Consider the following 15,897-nt stretch of genomic DNA (forward strand, 5'->3'; position numbering starts at 1 on the left):
TTAAGTCCCGCCTAACATCAATCACCAGCTACCACCACCAAACCAGGGTCCTGTTTTTGCGTTGCTACACGTCCCCCCCCCAACCCTATTGGGAGTCTATTATAATGATCTTGTAAATCAACATTTCCACCGCCCACGCCCTTCGCTCATACAACATCAACAGATTGCATGTTGAAAACGCTCTGCTCCACTCTTTCGCATTACGCCTTTTCTCCTCGACAAAACAGGCGCCAAAAAGTGCCAAACACAACCCAGTCAATCAGCGCTTCCGCAAACGCGGATTCTAACATTGGCATGCTTATTGAGCGGGAGGGTTGTTCTTTTGGACAACAGAAACACCGACACCAACACCCACAGCGATGATGATCAGGATCAAGATGGTAATACCCAAGCACCACCACTTGAGCTTTCTCCGGTTGCGAGCGCTCTTGACAGCAGTCTGGATCTGGGTGTTGGCATTGCCGAGGTGGTCCGTCGTCTGCTCGGCCTTTTGAGCCACATCCTCGATGATGGCGCTCTGCTGGACGATCAGCTGGTTGAGGATGTCGAGAAGGTCGACAAGGTCGTTGATGGACTGTTCAATCTTCATCATGTCGTTGTGGCGAGCGCGGACATTGCCGAGAACTTCCGAGGCGCGGCCAGAGCGGTTGGAGCGGAGGGCAGTCTGGAAGATACCCTCGTCACCCCAGTTGGCATCAGCGGCTTGCTGCAGCTCGGCTTCGGTGGCGTTCTCGTTGACGATTCTGTACTGGCGCATGATCTGCTCGCGGCAGCGCTGTCTGTAGGCTTGCTCCTCCTGCAAGAACTTTTGGATGGTGTCCTTGAAATCATTGTTGAGACTGTCGAACTGGCGCTTCTTCAGGGAAAAGGTGCCGTGCTCGGCTGTCGTCCGCTCCGTATCCGTCTTCAAAGACTGGATCTGGTCCTTGATGGCCGTGTTCTTGAGTTGCGATTTGGCGACCTCGGCGTCGAGCTCGGCCTGAGCATGGCCGTCGGTGCTGGACAAGGCAGCATGGTGAAGAGATTCGACTCTGCGGATAATCTGGGTCAAGCCTTGAATTTCCTGGCGAATGGCCGACACGCGCTCGAGGAATTGGTTTTGGGTGAGGACGGTAGCTGATGAGCCGTACTGTTGCTGAGGAGGGTCATATGGTTGCTGTTGTGGCGCGCCGTAGGGTTGTTGTCCGTAAGATTGTCCACCGTAGGGTTGTCCATACTGCTGTCCATATGATTGCATCTCATGTTGTTCCTGTCGACGGAAAGCGACGAGTTAGCATGTCAAACCCATGAATAGTAGTGCGCGCGCTTGGCGGTGACCGCAAAAAGAGCATCCGTGCCTCTATGAAAACAAGGCATATGACTTTCGGCACTGTCCGGCCCATCCGCACCTGATACCGCGACGCGATTCAGAGAAATACTCACAGGTTGTCCATATCCACCGCCATATCCAGCTTCGGCCGAGGGGCCCTGGTTATAAGGATTGTACGACATTGTAGCTGACGCAATTGCACCGCTTTCTGTTCAATTGATGTGTTTTGTCCTGGTCTCGTCGAAGGTTGCTGTAATGATATCTGTCGGGATCAATGCGATGGCGCGCTCCGTCGTTGTTCAACTTGCTTCCTTGAAAATTGACTGGAAGGAAGAAGTGGTAACTGGTTGTTGGTGGTTTGTGAAGGCTCGGATTGATCCAATCTCCCCAGCTTGCGCTGCCTTGGCCCTCTCCCGTCCAGTGCCTGCACGTTGCTGGCCGGTTGACGAGCACCCGAGTGGTCCGTTCAGGTGTGGCTGATGGCTTTTTGTCGCTGCACCTGGTCTCCACTTTGACGGTTGATGGACCCGCAAATTTCCCTTTTCTCTCTCAGTTTTCAGGACGAGGTCCAAGCCGCCGCCCATACCAAACCCTTTTTGGTTAAGATGATGAACCCTGCGAGTCTTAGCCCCGTGCTTACGAGGCCTGCAGCGCGAGGCAGTGACTTTTTTTTTTGGTTCTTCTTGTTAGGGGTCTTTTCAGGGCACGAGACCTAGGATCGGTGAATATAAACGTACTGCATAGAAGACGATGTTGGAGAGCTTGGTTTGGAAAGGAGCTCATGTACGTAAGGCACGGAGTACTTGAGCCCCTTTTGTCACAAGACGAAGCTGCTTAGCTGAAGCTTCGTCGTGGAGATAGCGGAGTCGAGCTCTTCTGTGTGTTCTGGACCATCCCGATAAAGCGGTCAAAACAAGGAAGGTATACCAGCTCACTTCTGTTCTCGGCAACCGTTGGATATCGTTTGTGGAATGGCAAGGCAACCTCCGAGACGGGCAGCGTGAGAGCTTCGAGCTCCTTTAATGACAACTGGTAGAAAGTCCTGGGCCTGGAAATTGTTCCGGTCCATTTATCTGTTGATACTTGCTCATTGAACTCCCATAATCTGCAGCATTGTCTCATCGCCAGCCGTGTTAAGCAATTATACCCGGATACCTACTAGGCACTTGCCCTCAGAAATAACATGTCGCTGTCCAGCTCCTCGGAATCATATGCAACGGCGGCAAACTTGATGGCGTCACCTGCAGCGAGGCTGAGACTGATCTGCATGTCTCCCCACAATTGGTTGAAATGGTCCACTATCGCAGCTCTGGCTTTCCGTTTTTTAGATGGCAGTCACCGGGCACTGAAACAAAAGCGAGTGACCCAACGTCTTACTATGAAGCTTCACATTTAAAACCGAGCCTTGTATGTGCTGGATCGCCCCCAGCACACTGCCCTTGAACCCCTTGGTTATATAAGCAACCCGATTTTTCCCTTCCATTAAACGCCCTGTCGCCATTACTCCTGCATCCACCCACTTCTTTGCACCGATTCTGCGTCCACCAACATCTGGGGTTTCCGTATTGCGCTGAGCCCGTGTCTCGCCATAGAGGGATATCCCCCTCCCACCCAAGCGCCTACTTGTCGACGCAGCTCTTCGTGGTCTGCCAGATGTCCTCTAGCTGGCCTGACCGCGCTTCTTCATACGGGCGGTTGATCACCTTTCACCGTCCCTTCACTTAAAAACCAGGCCAAAAGTAACCCTATGCCGCTCAGAAGTAGTTCTTCTTTCTGCTGGTGCGAGTATACTGGCTTAGGTGCCATTCGCTATCGGCATCCTTGTTCTCGAGTGTTCCCATGGTGATGGAGAATGGTCGCATAGTGAACCGTGGGCCAACCTCGGAAAGTTCGACTGAGTCGTAACTTGTCCTCACATACACGTGATGACGGACCTCGATGCAGTCGTCTTGGTTCACGAAAGTAATAACTCTGTTGCCTGCGGCTTTGCTGGCAGTAACGTCTCGTGGCGGGAACAAATGCTTCAGGATCTTGACAATTCTCAGACCCAGTTTTGTTGTAAAGCCGTCGAAAATGAGGTGCGGGTAGGATTCTGATACCGTTCCCTTGATCGACCTTGGAATATCGGCTCTGAGTACAACATTGTGAAGGGAAGCCATCAATGTCGGGCCGTGGGGGAAATGGCTGATGGTCATGGCCGTGGGTGTACCACTATGTCGGGTTAGAAGACATTCAATTAAAGCCAGTATACATAACTCACCGATGTTCGTGCAGCAAAATCACATCACTGAGCTTCTCGGCTTGCGCTGAGCGGACCAGTTCTGGCAGCACCAAATTACCACGATTCAGTCTGATGCCCGTGGGAAATAGTAATCGGATTTCCTTGCTGAAGGACATGAGTCTCGAGCTCTATAGAGAAAAGGTTAGTCTCACAATGCAAAGATGACGGCAAATGACACTTACGGGGTCTCGAGAAGTAGTCACAAGAATGCGAGGGTCTAGAAGGAATATCAGCACCTGGCCATGTGCGCTTTCACCACCCACAGAAGAGAGCCATACCAACGACACCTGAAAGCTCGGAGTATTCATCATCGATATCGAGAGAATCATCCTCGGCGACGTCGCGCGACGCATCGTAGTCGTAGTCTTTGCGCAGTTGGGTATCTTTGGCGAGTTCTGGATCCAGCGGCTTGCCCGAAGCCAAGGCAGCTCTCAGCTTCGCCCTCTTCTCTGAAACTTCGGCATCGCGCAGAAGAACTGCTTTTCGGTAGAGATAGTCTCGCCTTTGCCTGGCTTGTTTGCGCTGAAGATACTTGTTAGATGGTGGATACGCGAGGTTCGGGGCAGCGACATCCAAGTACTGACAATCATTGTGAATGTTGTTGGTATGACGCTTAATCTGGAGGATGGCGAACGGTGCGCTGAGAGATATCGCTTTCGGAGTTTCGGGATCTGTAAATTTTGGCGTAGTTTCCTTGCTGAATGGCCAAAAGGGTTCTCGAAATGGCTTTTTGATGGAAGGTTACCACAGCGCTGGAGAAAATAATTCCCCTGCAAGGCTGAGAAGCCAACGCTATCAGCGCCTATCAATCGGCCATATCAGTGGAGGGGCACCAACAGAAACAGGAAGCACGGACCCCTGGCCAACTTTTTTCCCACCTGCCGTGCAGCTGTACCCGCAGCCTGATAGCCGCCACTTTCCACTTTGGGAGGCGTCTCTTTGCCTATGAGCGCTGACAAGGTGCAGGATTCCCACAGCCAAAAAATCGCAAACCGCCGGCAGCGAGCAACGAAACACACGAATTTCCAGAGCTTCCCTCACCACCCATTCATTCTGTGGACTTGCGAGCCCATCAGCTGCCTCGATTTCCTGTGTCAGCGATGATGTGACCGTCCCGTCGCTTGCAATTCCATCAGCTCTTTTTTTGTCTCTATCAACGTCCTGTCACTGCGACATCCCAACGATACCTAGACAGCTGCGCGCAGTGTGTGCCCTCCAACCTACCAAATAATAATTCTCGACCGGTGATTCAAGGTTAGCCTCGGCAGCACCCAACACGTTGTGCGCCATTCCCCTCCCTCACTTCGTCGCGTTCAAGCAACATTAGCATACTTTTGCCCCCCGTCCTCTTGTCACACATCTCTCTTGCCTGCAAGTCCCATGATTGCGTTCGCCTGCTTACCATCCTGCAGCCCAAGTGTCCCGGCACCCTTGCCGTCTGTTTGATAATGGAGGACGCCTTCAACCACCTCGGAAACCACCTTGTTTCCGACTCTGCCGCCACCATTAATGCCACCGCCGACGACTTCGACGATGAAACCGAGAGCTTCCTGGGCGATCTTAAGGAACACGGCTCCCCGACAAACGCCCTCCGTCGCCATGATGACAATGACAACCAGGGCCCCGAAGACTTCCGCGATGATGACAGCAACTTCAGTGGCCCAAGAAACGATGTAAACTCGAGAGGTCCAGAAGAGGAAAAGGAGCTGCCCGCTCACGCTTGCGCGTAAGTCATGGGTTTTGGGAGCATGGTGGGGGGTATCATAACTGACTGGTTTATGTAGGTATTGCGGCATTCACTCCCCGTCCTGTGTGGTCAAGTGCATTGCAAAGGAATGCAACAAGTGGTTCTGCAGTGCTCGTGGTAATTCGAGTTCCTCACATATTGTCAACCACCTTGTACGAGCCCGCCACAAGGAGGTTCAGCTTCATCCCGAGTCAGCCCTTGGCGATACCACCCTCGAATGCTACAACTGCGGCAACAAGAATGTCTTTATGCTGGGCTTCATCCCCGCCAAATCCGATACCGTTGTCGTTCTTTTGTGTCGCCAACCTTGCGCTGCTGGCAGTTCGGCCAAGGACATGAGCTGGGATGTTTCGCGATGGCAACCCCTCATCGAGGATCGGTCCTTTCTCAACTGGATTGTCTCCCCACCGACCGACGCCGAACAGCTTCGAGCTCGCCATTTGACCCCGCCCATGATTGCGAAACTTGAGGAGATGTGGAAAGAGGCTCCAAGTGCCACTGTCGCCGATCTGGAGAAAGGAACCGGCGTAGACGACGATCCACATCCCGTGCTCCTGAAGTACGATGATCCGTACCACTATCAGAATGTCTTTGGGCCCCTTGTGAAGATGGAGTCGGACTATGACAAGAAGCTCAAGGAAGCGCAGTCTGAGGACCACCTCGTGGTTCGCTGGGATATGGGTCTGAATAACAAGCACCTGGCCAGCTTTATCCTGCCCAAGATCGAATCCGGCGATGTCAAATTGGCCGTGGGCGATGAGATGCGCATCAAGTACAAGGGCGAACTTCGTGCCCCATGGGAGGGTGTTGGATATGTTATCAAGATCCCCAACAACCAGTCGGACGAAGTTACCCTTGAGTTAAGAAAGGCGGCGAACGACAAATCGGTCCCCACCGAATGCACGCACAACTTTTCGGCCGACTATGTCTGGAAGGCCACGTCCTACGACCGTATGCAATTCGCTATGAAGACCTTCGCTGTGGATGAGCTCAGTGTTTCTGGGTACATTTTCCATAAGTTGCTGGGCCACGAGGTAGCCGTTGCTCCCATGAAGACGCAGATGCCGAAGAGGTTCCACGTTCCAGGGTTGCCTGAGTTGAATCACAGTCAGATCACTGCCATCAAGACTGTTCTGTCCACCCCTCTCAGTTTGATCCAGGGGCCGCCAGGTACCGGAAAGACGGTCACCTCAGCCACCATCATCTACCATCTTGCCAGAATGAACAATAGTCAGGTTCTCGTCTGCGCCCCCTCCAACGTTGCTGTCGACCAGCTTTGCGAACGTATTCACCGCACGGGTCTCAAGGTCGTTCGCTTGACAGCCAAGTCTCGTGAGGATGTCGAATCGTCCGTCAGCTTCTTGGCCCTCCACGAGCAGGTCCGCCTTTACAAGCAGAGCAGTGAGCTCACAAATCTCAACAAGCTCAAGGCCGCCGCAGGTGAACTGTCTTCTCAGGACGAGAAGAGGTTCAAGCAACTGACTCGCCAGGCCGAGAGGGAGATTCTCAACAGCGCTGATGTCGTGTGCTGCACTTGCGTCGGTGCCGGCGACCCGAGACTGTCCAAAATGAAGTTCCGAAACGTGCTGATCGACGAGTCTACTCAGTCAGCTGAGCCCGAGTGCATGATTCCTCTTGTCCTCGGATGCAAGCAGGTTGTTCTTGTTGGTGATCACAAGCAGCTCGGCCCCGTCATCATGAACAAGAAGGCGGCCAAGGCTGGTCTTAACCAGTCTCTGTTCGAGAGGTTGGTCAAGCTCAACCTGGTTCCCATTCGGCTCAACGTTCAGTATCGTATGCACCCTTGCCTTTCAGAATTTCCTTCCAACATGTTTTACGAAGGATCGCTCCAGAACGGTGTCACCATAACTGAGCGGCTTCGCAAGGATGTCGATTTCCCCTGGCCTGTTGCTGAAACTCCGATGATGTTCTGGTCCAACTTGGGCAATGAAGAAATTTCGGCATCCGGAACATCTTACCTGAACCGCACCGAAGCTTCCAACGTGGAGAAGATTGTTACTCGCTTCTTCAAGGCTGGTGTGAAGCCGTCTGATATCGGTGTCATTACTCCGTACGAAGGCCAGCGCAGCTACATTGTCAGCACCATGCAGAATACGGGCACTTTCAAAAAAGAGAGCTACAAGGAGGTCGAGGTTGCTTCGGTCGACGCTTTCCAGGGCCGTGAGAAGGACTTTATCGTTCTTTCTTGCGTCCGTTCCAACGACAACCAGGGCATTGGTTTCTTGTCCGACCCTCGTCGTCTCAACGTCGCGCTCACTCGAGCCAAGTATGGTCTTGTCATCATCGGCAACCCCAAGGTTCTGTCCAAGCATGAGTTATGGCATCATCTTCTTGTTCACTTTAAGGATCGCAAGTGTTTGGTGGAAGGCCCTCTTACCAACCTTCAGACTTCCCTCATCCAGTTCAGCCGGCCCAAGATGAGCTTCCGTCCCCGCCACAACGCACAGGCCCAGCATGTGTCTGGTGGTTATACCAACGGCAGAGGTTATGGCGGCGGTGTCAACGGCTCCCACCGCGATTTCGACACTGGCTCGGTGCTTTCGTATGCTAACGGTATTCCGGATGATGTCTCGTCCATTCACAGCTCTGCCTTGGGGGGTGCGGGCCTTACATCGGCCTACCCTCAGATGTTCTCCAACTTCCATCCAGAGCAGTGGCCCGGCTTGCCCGGGGCCAACCCGGCTAGCCGTCCCGGGGCCAAGGGTCGTGCTCGCATTGCTGAGAGTGTTGCTGGCGAGAGCGTTGCCAACAGCGAGTTTACGGATGCGAGTGCGAGTGTTATTGGTGGCAAGGGCGTCGGTCAGGGTGGTGCGAGCCTGGGAGCTGGTCTTAGCGAGGCTATCAGCTCGGCTCGTCCTACCTCGTACAGCCGTAGCGACCGTCTCAAGCAGTACGTGGAGAGCGGCGGGCGCAGTCTTGGCTTGGGCAGCGGATATGGCCGTCGCTTCGATGATGACGAGAAGAGCGTCAGCACAGCGTTTGCTAGTCAAATTGGGACAGGGTTCGACTGAGTGTTTTGAGCAGCGTGGTTGTGCTGGTATTGTTTTTGAAGCAAAACCAAACAACTGAAGCAGTTATCGCACCAAGCAGCATATGGAGGACCATCTCGTCTGGCTCCGCCCAGCATACCTCGGTCGAGCACGCAACTTCGGATCCGCCCGGTCGTTCCTGATCAGTCATGAAAACGAGTCACAGTTTCCGGGAGCGCTGATCCTACCTACTTTGGTAGAGACTGGGTACATATATCCTTCTGCGCCTCGCAGCGACCCGCCGCTGCCAAAGCGTTGCTCTGACGACCTATGGTGCCTGTCGATTCTTGACAGGCAGATGTGGCTCGACCGGCCTCGGAGGCCTCGAGTTTTGAGATGCAGGAGGTAGTTGAGAATTGTTAGGGTCTTTTGTTCCAGCATTACGTCGCTCAGGGGAGGGAGCTAGTGTAGCGAGCCGAGGTGGTCACACATGTGGCATGGACAAGTCGGTCCAGCCTTCTGTACCACCCAGGGGCATCCTGTTTTGGAACTAGCTATGGACGAGAAGGACAGCGGTGGTAGTCTGATAAATTTTGGGGAGGAAGGCTGAAGGTTGCCGCTCATTTTCACGCCTGTTGGGCATTCACTTCGTACAGGCTGGATATCTGACTTGATCAGATTCTAGTGCTGAAACACTAACCACTAGTCACTCGTTCACTCCTATTTGAGATTGGTGATTTCTAAGCAAACGAGCGGATAGATCAATAGAGGATCAGAATAGCACTATCATTTATTCCGCTACCATATGTGCCCCTTATCATTGTGAAGTCTTTGAGCCGCCAGACGCGACACGCTTCTTTCTTTGTGAGCCTCGACGATCAAGTAACACGAACTCACGTGAAGATAGCCGATAAACGCCATGGGTTCTAAGGGAAAGTTCCACTGTGACCTCATCCCGCCCCACCCTTTGCCTGCCACGCACCACCACTGGGCAACCCCACCCCGCCTTTTGGAGTCGCAGACCCAACCAAAGCTGATGATCATGCTGGTTGGGGGTTCAGCGATGCACGTTCTAGATTACCTAGCACACACCTTAAACTTTTGGCGCCACGGTACCTGAATACTCGAGCCTTTCAAAAGCCCAACATATAACCATCATGGCGTCGCCCCCGAAAGATCTAGCGCCGGACGTGCCAACAACCACAGTCACCCCCGACACCACGGTTACAGAAAGCGGAGCGGGCGCCGCTGCCGCCAAGCCGGAGACTAATACGACGTTGGGCGGTGATGGTGCTGGGACGACGACGAGGAGGGCAGCTACCTTTAGTGTCTCACCATCACAGTCACAGCAGCAGTCTGGAACAAACGGTGGCAGTGGTAGTGGTGGTGGTTCTGTCAAGTCGGCGGCGGCCAACAGGAACTCAACAGCCGACATTGACACGACCAACCCCCTCGACTTTTCCGAAGACGTCTCGGCGGACAACTCCCTTCCTACGCTGGCGACGCTGAAGAAGATTGACAACTACATTGTGCTGGACCGCAATGGAAAGTCGCACACGTTTCGGTCGCTGTACACGGGGCGGCATGTGGCGAGGAGGGTGTTGCTTGTGTTTGTTAGGCATTTTTACTGTGGTGTATGTGTACTCTCCGATTACCCCTCCCGTGGTATGATTGATGACTGATTGTGATGGTGGGGATAGAACTGTCAAGATTACCTCCGGACCTTGTCGTCTGCGTTTTCGCCGTCGGATTTGCTGGGTTTGCCCATCCCGACGTTTATCGTTGTGATTGGGTGTGGCGATCCGGGCTTGATCGATATGTACACCTCTGAGACTGGGTGTCCTTTTCCTGTTTACACGGATCCCACGCGGAAATTGTATGCGGAGCTGGGCATGATTCGGACGTTGGCTTTGGGGGAGAGGCCAGCGTATACAAAGACTCATCTGGTCAGGTCGAGTTTGGCGAGTGTGGTTCAGGGTCTGAAGCAGATACCCAAGGGGCTGGCGCACAAGGGGGGCGATTCGAGGCAGATAGGAGGCGAGTTCTTGTTTGAGCCGGTTGGTGGGGAGGATGTGGCTAGTCCGATCAAGGAGTTGGGGGAGTGGGTGAGGGGAGAGAGGGCTGGGAATGGGGATGGGGAGAGTGTGAAGATGGGGGTTAGGCATAGGGCGAGTGAGACGCCGAGTATTGATGGGAAGAACATGGAGTTGGGAGGGGATGGGAGTGAGGGGGTGGATAAGATTGTTAGTTGGTGTCATAGGATGAGGAATACGAGGGATCATGCCGAGGTGCCGGAGTTGATGGAGGTGTTTGGGATGGCGGTGGGGGAGATGGAGAAGATACCCGGGGATGTGAAGGGGTTGGAGAGGGAGAGGTGGGAGAGGGCGATTAGGGAGAGGAAGGGAGTAGGTTTGGGGGGGAAGGGGAGGGGGAGTTTAGAGAGATGACTTGAGGGTGTGATGGAAAGCTGATTGGATTGGGTTTATTCAAAAGTGTCAAAGCATGCATTTTAGCAAGCAGGAGTTTTCATAAATGGGAATTAAAATGATATTATGCTCTAGGTCGTGGTCCGCACGGATAGATTTGTGAAGTCAGGTTGTGTACACGACATACGGGAGTTTCCGAGTGCATCGATGTTTCACGCCCTTCATATGTTTGTCTCTCCTGAGATAATAGAGCAAACAACAGTCAGGAAGGATAACCCCTGGAGGGACTGTGATACCATCGGATGTGAATAGTGCGCTTCATCAAATGATAGCCCCATATTATCCGATGTCGTCAAGCGCACTGCGTATTGGTAGTCTCTCGCCGAGTGGCTAGCATACGCTAGGTATGCTCTCATCGTGCCCTTTCCACCAAGTAATCCGGTGCAACATTTCTGGTGAGAGTCTGGGGAAGATATTCTGTGGTTTCTCTGGCGTGGTAGTTCAACCTCCAAGTAACGAAGCACAAGGCCATTTCCCATCTAACCCACCGTGTAATCTCTTGGTTGTCTTGTTTACAATAATTCCACATTGTGCCCCCCCTCCCCCCCCCTTACGTACCCTTTCCCCCGCCTACCTAATCATCATCTCTGTATTTTTTTTTTTTTGCCTTTTTCATCCTCACCGCCCATCTATCTCCTTTCGATGTCTCCTCGATCAGGATGGCTTCCCAGGTACCCTGCCCCATCCCAGGAAACCCGTCCATGTACGGCCTCGGCCTCCGCACGTCCTTTTACCTCCTCCACCTCTCGACCCTGTTCCTCGAGCTCCTGGAGCAGGAATATATTGTCCTTCTCCTATCCGCCGAGCTCGTCCTCAACTTTGCGCTTTTGCTTGCATTGATATTGCAGGTTGCTGCTGGGGGGTTGCATGTTGTTGAGGTGTATATTCTTCTTCTTCTCCTCTCTGTCACTGTCTACCTCTTCGTCCCGAGACATGCGGCGGATTTGGCAATGGTGTTTTGTCCTCATTTGGGGTTGCGGGTGAAAAGTAGGGGGTGGGGGGTAGATGTGCTGGGTTGTTTGAGGGGGGGTTATGGATTGGTTGTGGTTGGTGTGCAGGTTTGGTTTTGGGGTAGGGGGGTGGATTCGGTTAGGTATGATGACGGTGGTGGTGGTGGTGGTGGTGATGGGAAAGGGTGTTTGGAGTATGGGTTTTTGTTTGGGGCGATGGATCTTAAGAGCGGGAGTATGAAGGGGTTGAATATTTTGTTGGTGTTGGGGATGCTGGCTGGGGGGTTGGCGGTGGTGGGTTGTGTGAAGAGTGGGTGGTGGGGGGTTAGGAAGGGAGGGAGGAAGAAGAAAATGTGAGTCGCCCCTATTTTTCATCTCTGCCCCTAATCGTTGCCGGGTGGGTTTATTTTTTTTTTCTTTTTCGGTCGTGGTAGAAAGTGATCATTTTCCACTTTCCTTTTTCGGAGGTGGTGTGGTAGGCCGCAGCTTGATGATAGCTAACCGTCGGGGACAAACCTCACCGAGATTAGCCGCTCAAGGTGGGAAGCACAAAAGTGGTTGGAGGCCTTGGGGGGCCTTGCGGTCGCCGTAACCGTGATCGTTGCGATTGAGCTGACGATTCGATGGAACCGCATCGGGGCTGAGAACAGTGTAAATCAGGCAACCACCGCCGCCCAACTCATCCCGCTCTTGCTGGTTATCGCACTCATTTCGACATTTTTGTACGGGGTCTTCAGCAACGACAAGTCAGACGACGGTAGTCTGGTTGTTACGCTTGAAGCAGGGTCATCATCGTCGCCATCGGGCTCAGGTACTGGGTCAAGCCCATCCGGCTCTGGTGGTTCCGGTCCTACACCAGTTGTCGTTGCTGAAAGGTAAAACTCTATTGAGTCTTATCAACTTGAATCTTTTACTTACATGGATTCAGATCACGATCTCAAACACGCCGATCTAGATCTCGTCAAAGTTCCCGCAGACCACCAGCCCCATCGCCACCAATGCCACCATCAAGACACAGCCCGAGATTCCCTGGGCCACCACCCGGTCCACCTCCAGCTTCTCATCACAGCGGCTATAGTCACAGCGGCTCACCTACTCCTCCATCGCCTCTGAGCCCAAGGATAATCAACGTCTCCCCCTCCGGGCCAGTAGCCAGACCATCAGTCAACTATTATCGCCAAGTGGTTCCCCATCCCTACTTCCCGTATGAAGGACCCGAGTACTACGACCCGAACGGATCACCTCCCCGCATGTCAGGAGGTATCGGGGCAAGGTGGCCACGTTTCGCAAAACCAATGGGTCCCCGCCCGCCTCCCTCTCCTACCAAGTCAATAGACCCAGCCAACGACAAACTCTGGGACGAAGTTCTCAGCGGCGCACCAGGCACGCAAGGGGAACCACTGATAACTCAAAAAGACATCGACGACTTGTTCAACCCGCCACCGTCAGCAATGCTGATTACCGATGCGGATGTGGCGGCTGTGATGGAGCCTTTGGTGACAGACGCAGATGTGGAGGAAGTGATAAGGGAGATGCTGACGGAGCAGGACATAGCAGACGCTCTGAAAGATAAGGTTACTGACGCTGATGTCGACAGGGTTATGAAGTCTAGTTTTACTGATGCCGATGCAGAAGCCGTGATGGGGGATTTGATACCGGATGAGTTGGTTGAAGAGGTGATGATGAGTGGGGCGATACCGGATGAGATGGTGGAGGAGGTGATGAGATCTCCCAGACAGGCAAAGGTCGAGGATGAGAGTGATCACCTAAGTCAGCAGGCCCATGACTCCGAGGATTCAGATGAGGAGGAAGAGTCGAGTTCGGATAGCAATTCGGATTCAGGTTCAAGTTCAAGTTCGAGTGGAGAGAGGCATGATGAAGATGAGGATGAAGAAAAGGGTCCGGCCGAGTCGATTCCGGAGACGGAGACTGAACCCCGTACACCTAGGTCGGTACGTTGGGCGATGCCCCTGGACGAGGAAATTAATTCGAGGTATGCTTCTGATGGTGGGTTCTATCACTCACCTGAGCTTAGAAGCAGGGACGATGACGTGGAAGAAATTGTGAGAGATCGATACGGTGATGATGATGCTCGAATAGTTGCTGTAGTTCGCTATTTTCCTACTCCTGGGTATTCATCAGGCTATGGGTCGTCATGGGGTCAGAAATACTAAAACAAAACGCACCATTACGAAAGCAACTTTTTGCTGTGGCGGATGATGGTGTTCAGGAAGTTCATAAGACAAGTCATAAGAAAGGCCAAGCGAACTTGGTGGTTGGCATGCTGGGATGAAGAAGGATGGTCACGAAGTAATGACAAAAATAGCAAGCCATGGTACTCATTCCTCTGAAAAAACACACCAAGTGTCAGTTATTCCAGTGTGACTTTTCCCTTGACAACTGGTTGCACACTCTAGACTCTAGATTTCGTTGCTGTATTTCCCTTCTGTGCTCGTCGCATGAGGATCTTGCTTCCTGCCCCACTTGCTCTTAATTTCAGGCATTTTTTTTTTTTGAAAAAAAGGCTGGAAGTTTACGGATCTGCCCAAAATGCCTTCGTTTCTATGCAGGCCAACAATCCACTATTTTGCATCGGATCTCACCTGGTGTCCGTTCTTTCATTGCTTTGAAGAGGCAAGCTCACCAATTTTCACCTCTTTCTTCGCCTCTTCTTCCATGCTTGCTGATGATCATGAAGAGACTACAACCTCGGACACGGTACACAAGACAAAGTGCGACTATGTAGGTTAGAATATGCTTAGGGTTATGGGTCTAGGCATGTTTTTTAAAGTCAGGATGGCAGGGTTGTATATGTAGTGGAATGGTTAGTTGATCTGAGCTGCTTAACTGACCCTCGGGTTAAGATTCCACCGCAAAACGTGAATGAGAAATCTCAGCAGTATATATCAGTTTTCGCCCCATTATTTCGCCTGATATCATATCTTTGTTCCCGAAAACTCTGCCAACAACGTCAAATCTTGCCTACTTTGAGTGAACTTCTTCGAATGTCGAGTGAATCTTGCGGAATTGCCTTCTACAAGAGGACCCATAGCCCCACCTTCATCTCTGGGCCAAGCTGCTAGTGGCAGGCAGCATCTCTCTTCCCGGCGACAGCTAGAACATTTGAACTTTCTACACTTCCCTTCACCAACCATCCCACGCCCGGGTTCGTAAACACCGCGGCCACTGCAGACTACCGCGCCATCATCGAACCCCCACCTTTTCATCGCAGAGCTTCCGCTTCTCTTGCAACTCAAGGTCTCGTGATCAGCGCCTCGCATACAGCCAGCCCCAGCTACCCCCAACTTTTCTGATCGATCGCTCACCATATCCACCTAATATCGTCACCATGGGTTCGACACTCTGCCAGAACCGTCTGATTGAGGAGAGGTAAGTCGCCTCTTTCGTCGCTTGCAGATGCGCGCGCCGACCTTCGGACATTTTCCTCCTGTTCGCGACAGCCTCGCTGACCGGCGCCATGCCCTCTACAGAAAGCAGTGGCGGAAAGACCACCCGTTCGGCTTCTGGGCCAAACCCCAGAAGAACCCCCAAGGTGTGCTGGACATGAAGGTCTGGGAGTGTGCTATTCCTGGCAAGAAAGACACAATCTGGGAGGGCGGCCAGTTCAAGCTGCACATCACTTTTCCAGATGGTATGTAGCTACCCTCGGTGTAACACATGATGTTGCAGATGGACTTTGATAGCTGACCTGTCTCTTTTTCCCTTCCTGCAGAATATCCCACGAAGCCCCCCAAGTGTAAGTTTTTTTCGCCGAATTACCCCAACATGGGCAGGTCACACGACTAATCAACGTCCTCTCCTTGTAGGCAAATTCGTCCCTCCTCTGTTCCACCCCAATGTCTACCCTTCGGGCACCGTCTGCCTTTCGATCCTCAACGAGGAAGAGGCTTGGAAACCGGCCATCACTCTCAAGCAGATTCTCCTTGGTGTCCAAGACCTCCTGAACGACCCAAACCCCGAGTCACCAGCTCAGGCCGAGGCTTACAACCTATTCAAGAAGGACAGAGCCGAGTACGAAAGACGTATCAAACGGATTGTTCGAGAGAATGCTGCTCCATAGACGAGCTCGCTTCTGGGGGCATACTGGAAAAGGACGACAGTAGAATAACGTAT

General features: G+C 52.7%; 6 protein-coding genes across 6 annotated transcripts; 4 read left to right on the forward strand and 2 right to left on the reverse strand.

Annotated features, from left to right (window-relative positions):
• Window positions 1–298: 298 nt before the first annotated feature.
• On the reverse strand, window positions 299–1,491 carry PODANS_2_9710 (uncharacterized protein; the record flags this gene model as incomplete). Its single annotated transcript, XM_001911744.1, has 2 exons — window positions 299–1,249; window positions 1,423–1,491. 2 exons carry the CDS (start codon window positions 1,489–1,491, stop codon window positions 299–301), a joined length of 1,020 nt encoding a protein of 339 aa, XP_001911779.1.
• Window positions 1,492–3,063: 1,572 nt separating this feature from the next.
• On the reverse strand, window positions 3,064–4,180 carry PODANS_2_9720 (uncharacterized protein; the record flags this gene model as incomplete). The annotated part of the gene is made up of 5 exons (XM_001911745.1): window positions 3,064–3,520; window positions 3,570–3,718; window positions 3,773–3,807; window positions 3,869–4,112; window positions 4,175–4,180. The coding sequence occupies 5 exons, from the start codon at window positions 4,178–4,180 to the stop codon at window positions 3,064–3,066; spliced, it is 891 nt and encodes a 296-aa protein (XP_001911780.1).
• Window positions 4,181–5,038: 858 nt separating this feature from the next.
• PODANS_2_9730 (uncharacterized protein) lies at window positions 5,039–8,369 on the forward strand (the record flags this gene model as incomplete). The annotated part of the gene is made up of 2 exons (XM_001911746.1): window positions 5,039–5,316; window positions 5,375–8,369. 2 exons carry the CDS (start codon window positions 5,039–5,041, stop codon window positions 8,367–8,369), a joined length of 3,273 nt encoding a protein of 1,090 aa, XP_001911781.1.
• A 1,115-nt stretch (window positions 8,370–9,484) lies between these two features.
• PODANS_2_9740 (uncharacterized protein) lies at window positions 9,485–10,774 on the forward strand (the record flags this gene model as incomplete). Its single annotated transcript, XM_001911747.1, has 2 exons — window positions 9,485–9,961; window positions 10,028–10,774. 2 exons carry the CDS (start codon window positions 9,485–9,487, stop codon window positions 10,772–10,774), a joined length of 1,224 nt encoding a protein of 407 aa, XP_001911782.1.
• Window positions 10,775–12,761: 1,987 nt separating this feature from the next.
• Window positions 12,762–13,937, forward strand: PODANS_2_9750 (uncharacterized protein; the record flags this gene model as incomplete). Its single annotated transcript, XM_001911748.1, has 1 exon — window positions 12,762–13,937. One exon carries the CDS (start codon window positions 12,762–12,764, stop codon window positions 13,935–13,937), a length of 1,176 nt encoding a protein of 391 aa, XP_001911783.1.
• Window positions 13,938–15,112: 1,175 nt separating this feature from the next.
• PODANS_2_9760 (uncharacterized protein) lies at window positions 15,113–15,844 on the forward strand (the record flags this gene model as incomplete). Its single annotated transcript, XM_001911749.1, has 4 exons — window positions 15,113–15,153; window positions 15,255–15,415; window positions 15,497–15,520; window positions 15,591–15,844. 4 exons carry the CDS (start codon window positions 15,113–15,115, stop codon window positions 15,842–15,844), a joined length of 480 nt encoding a protein of 159 aa, XP_001911784.1.
• Window positions 15,845–15,897: the final 53 nt, after the last annotated feature.

This window comes from Podospora anserina, chromosome 2, assembly GCF_000226545.1.
Source record: "Podospora anserina S mat+ genomic DNA chromosome 2, supercontig 2".
NCBI lineage: Eukaryota > Fungi > Ascomycota > Sordariomycetes > Sordariales > Podosporaceae > Podospora > Podospora anserina.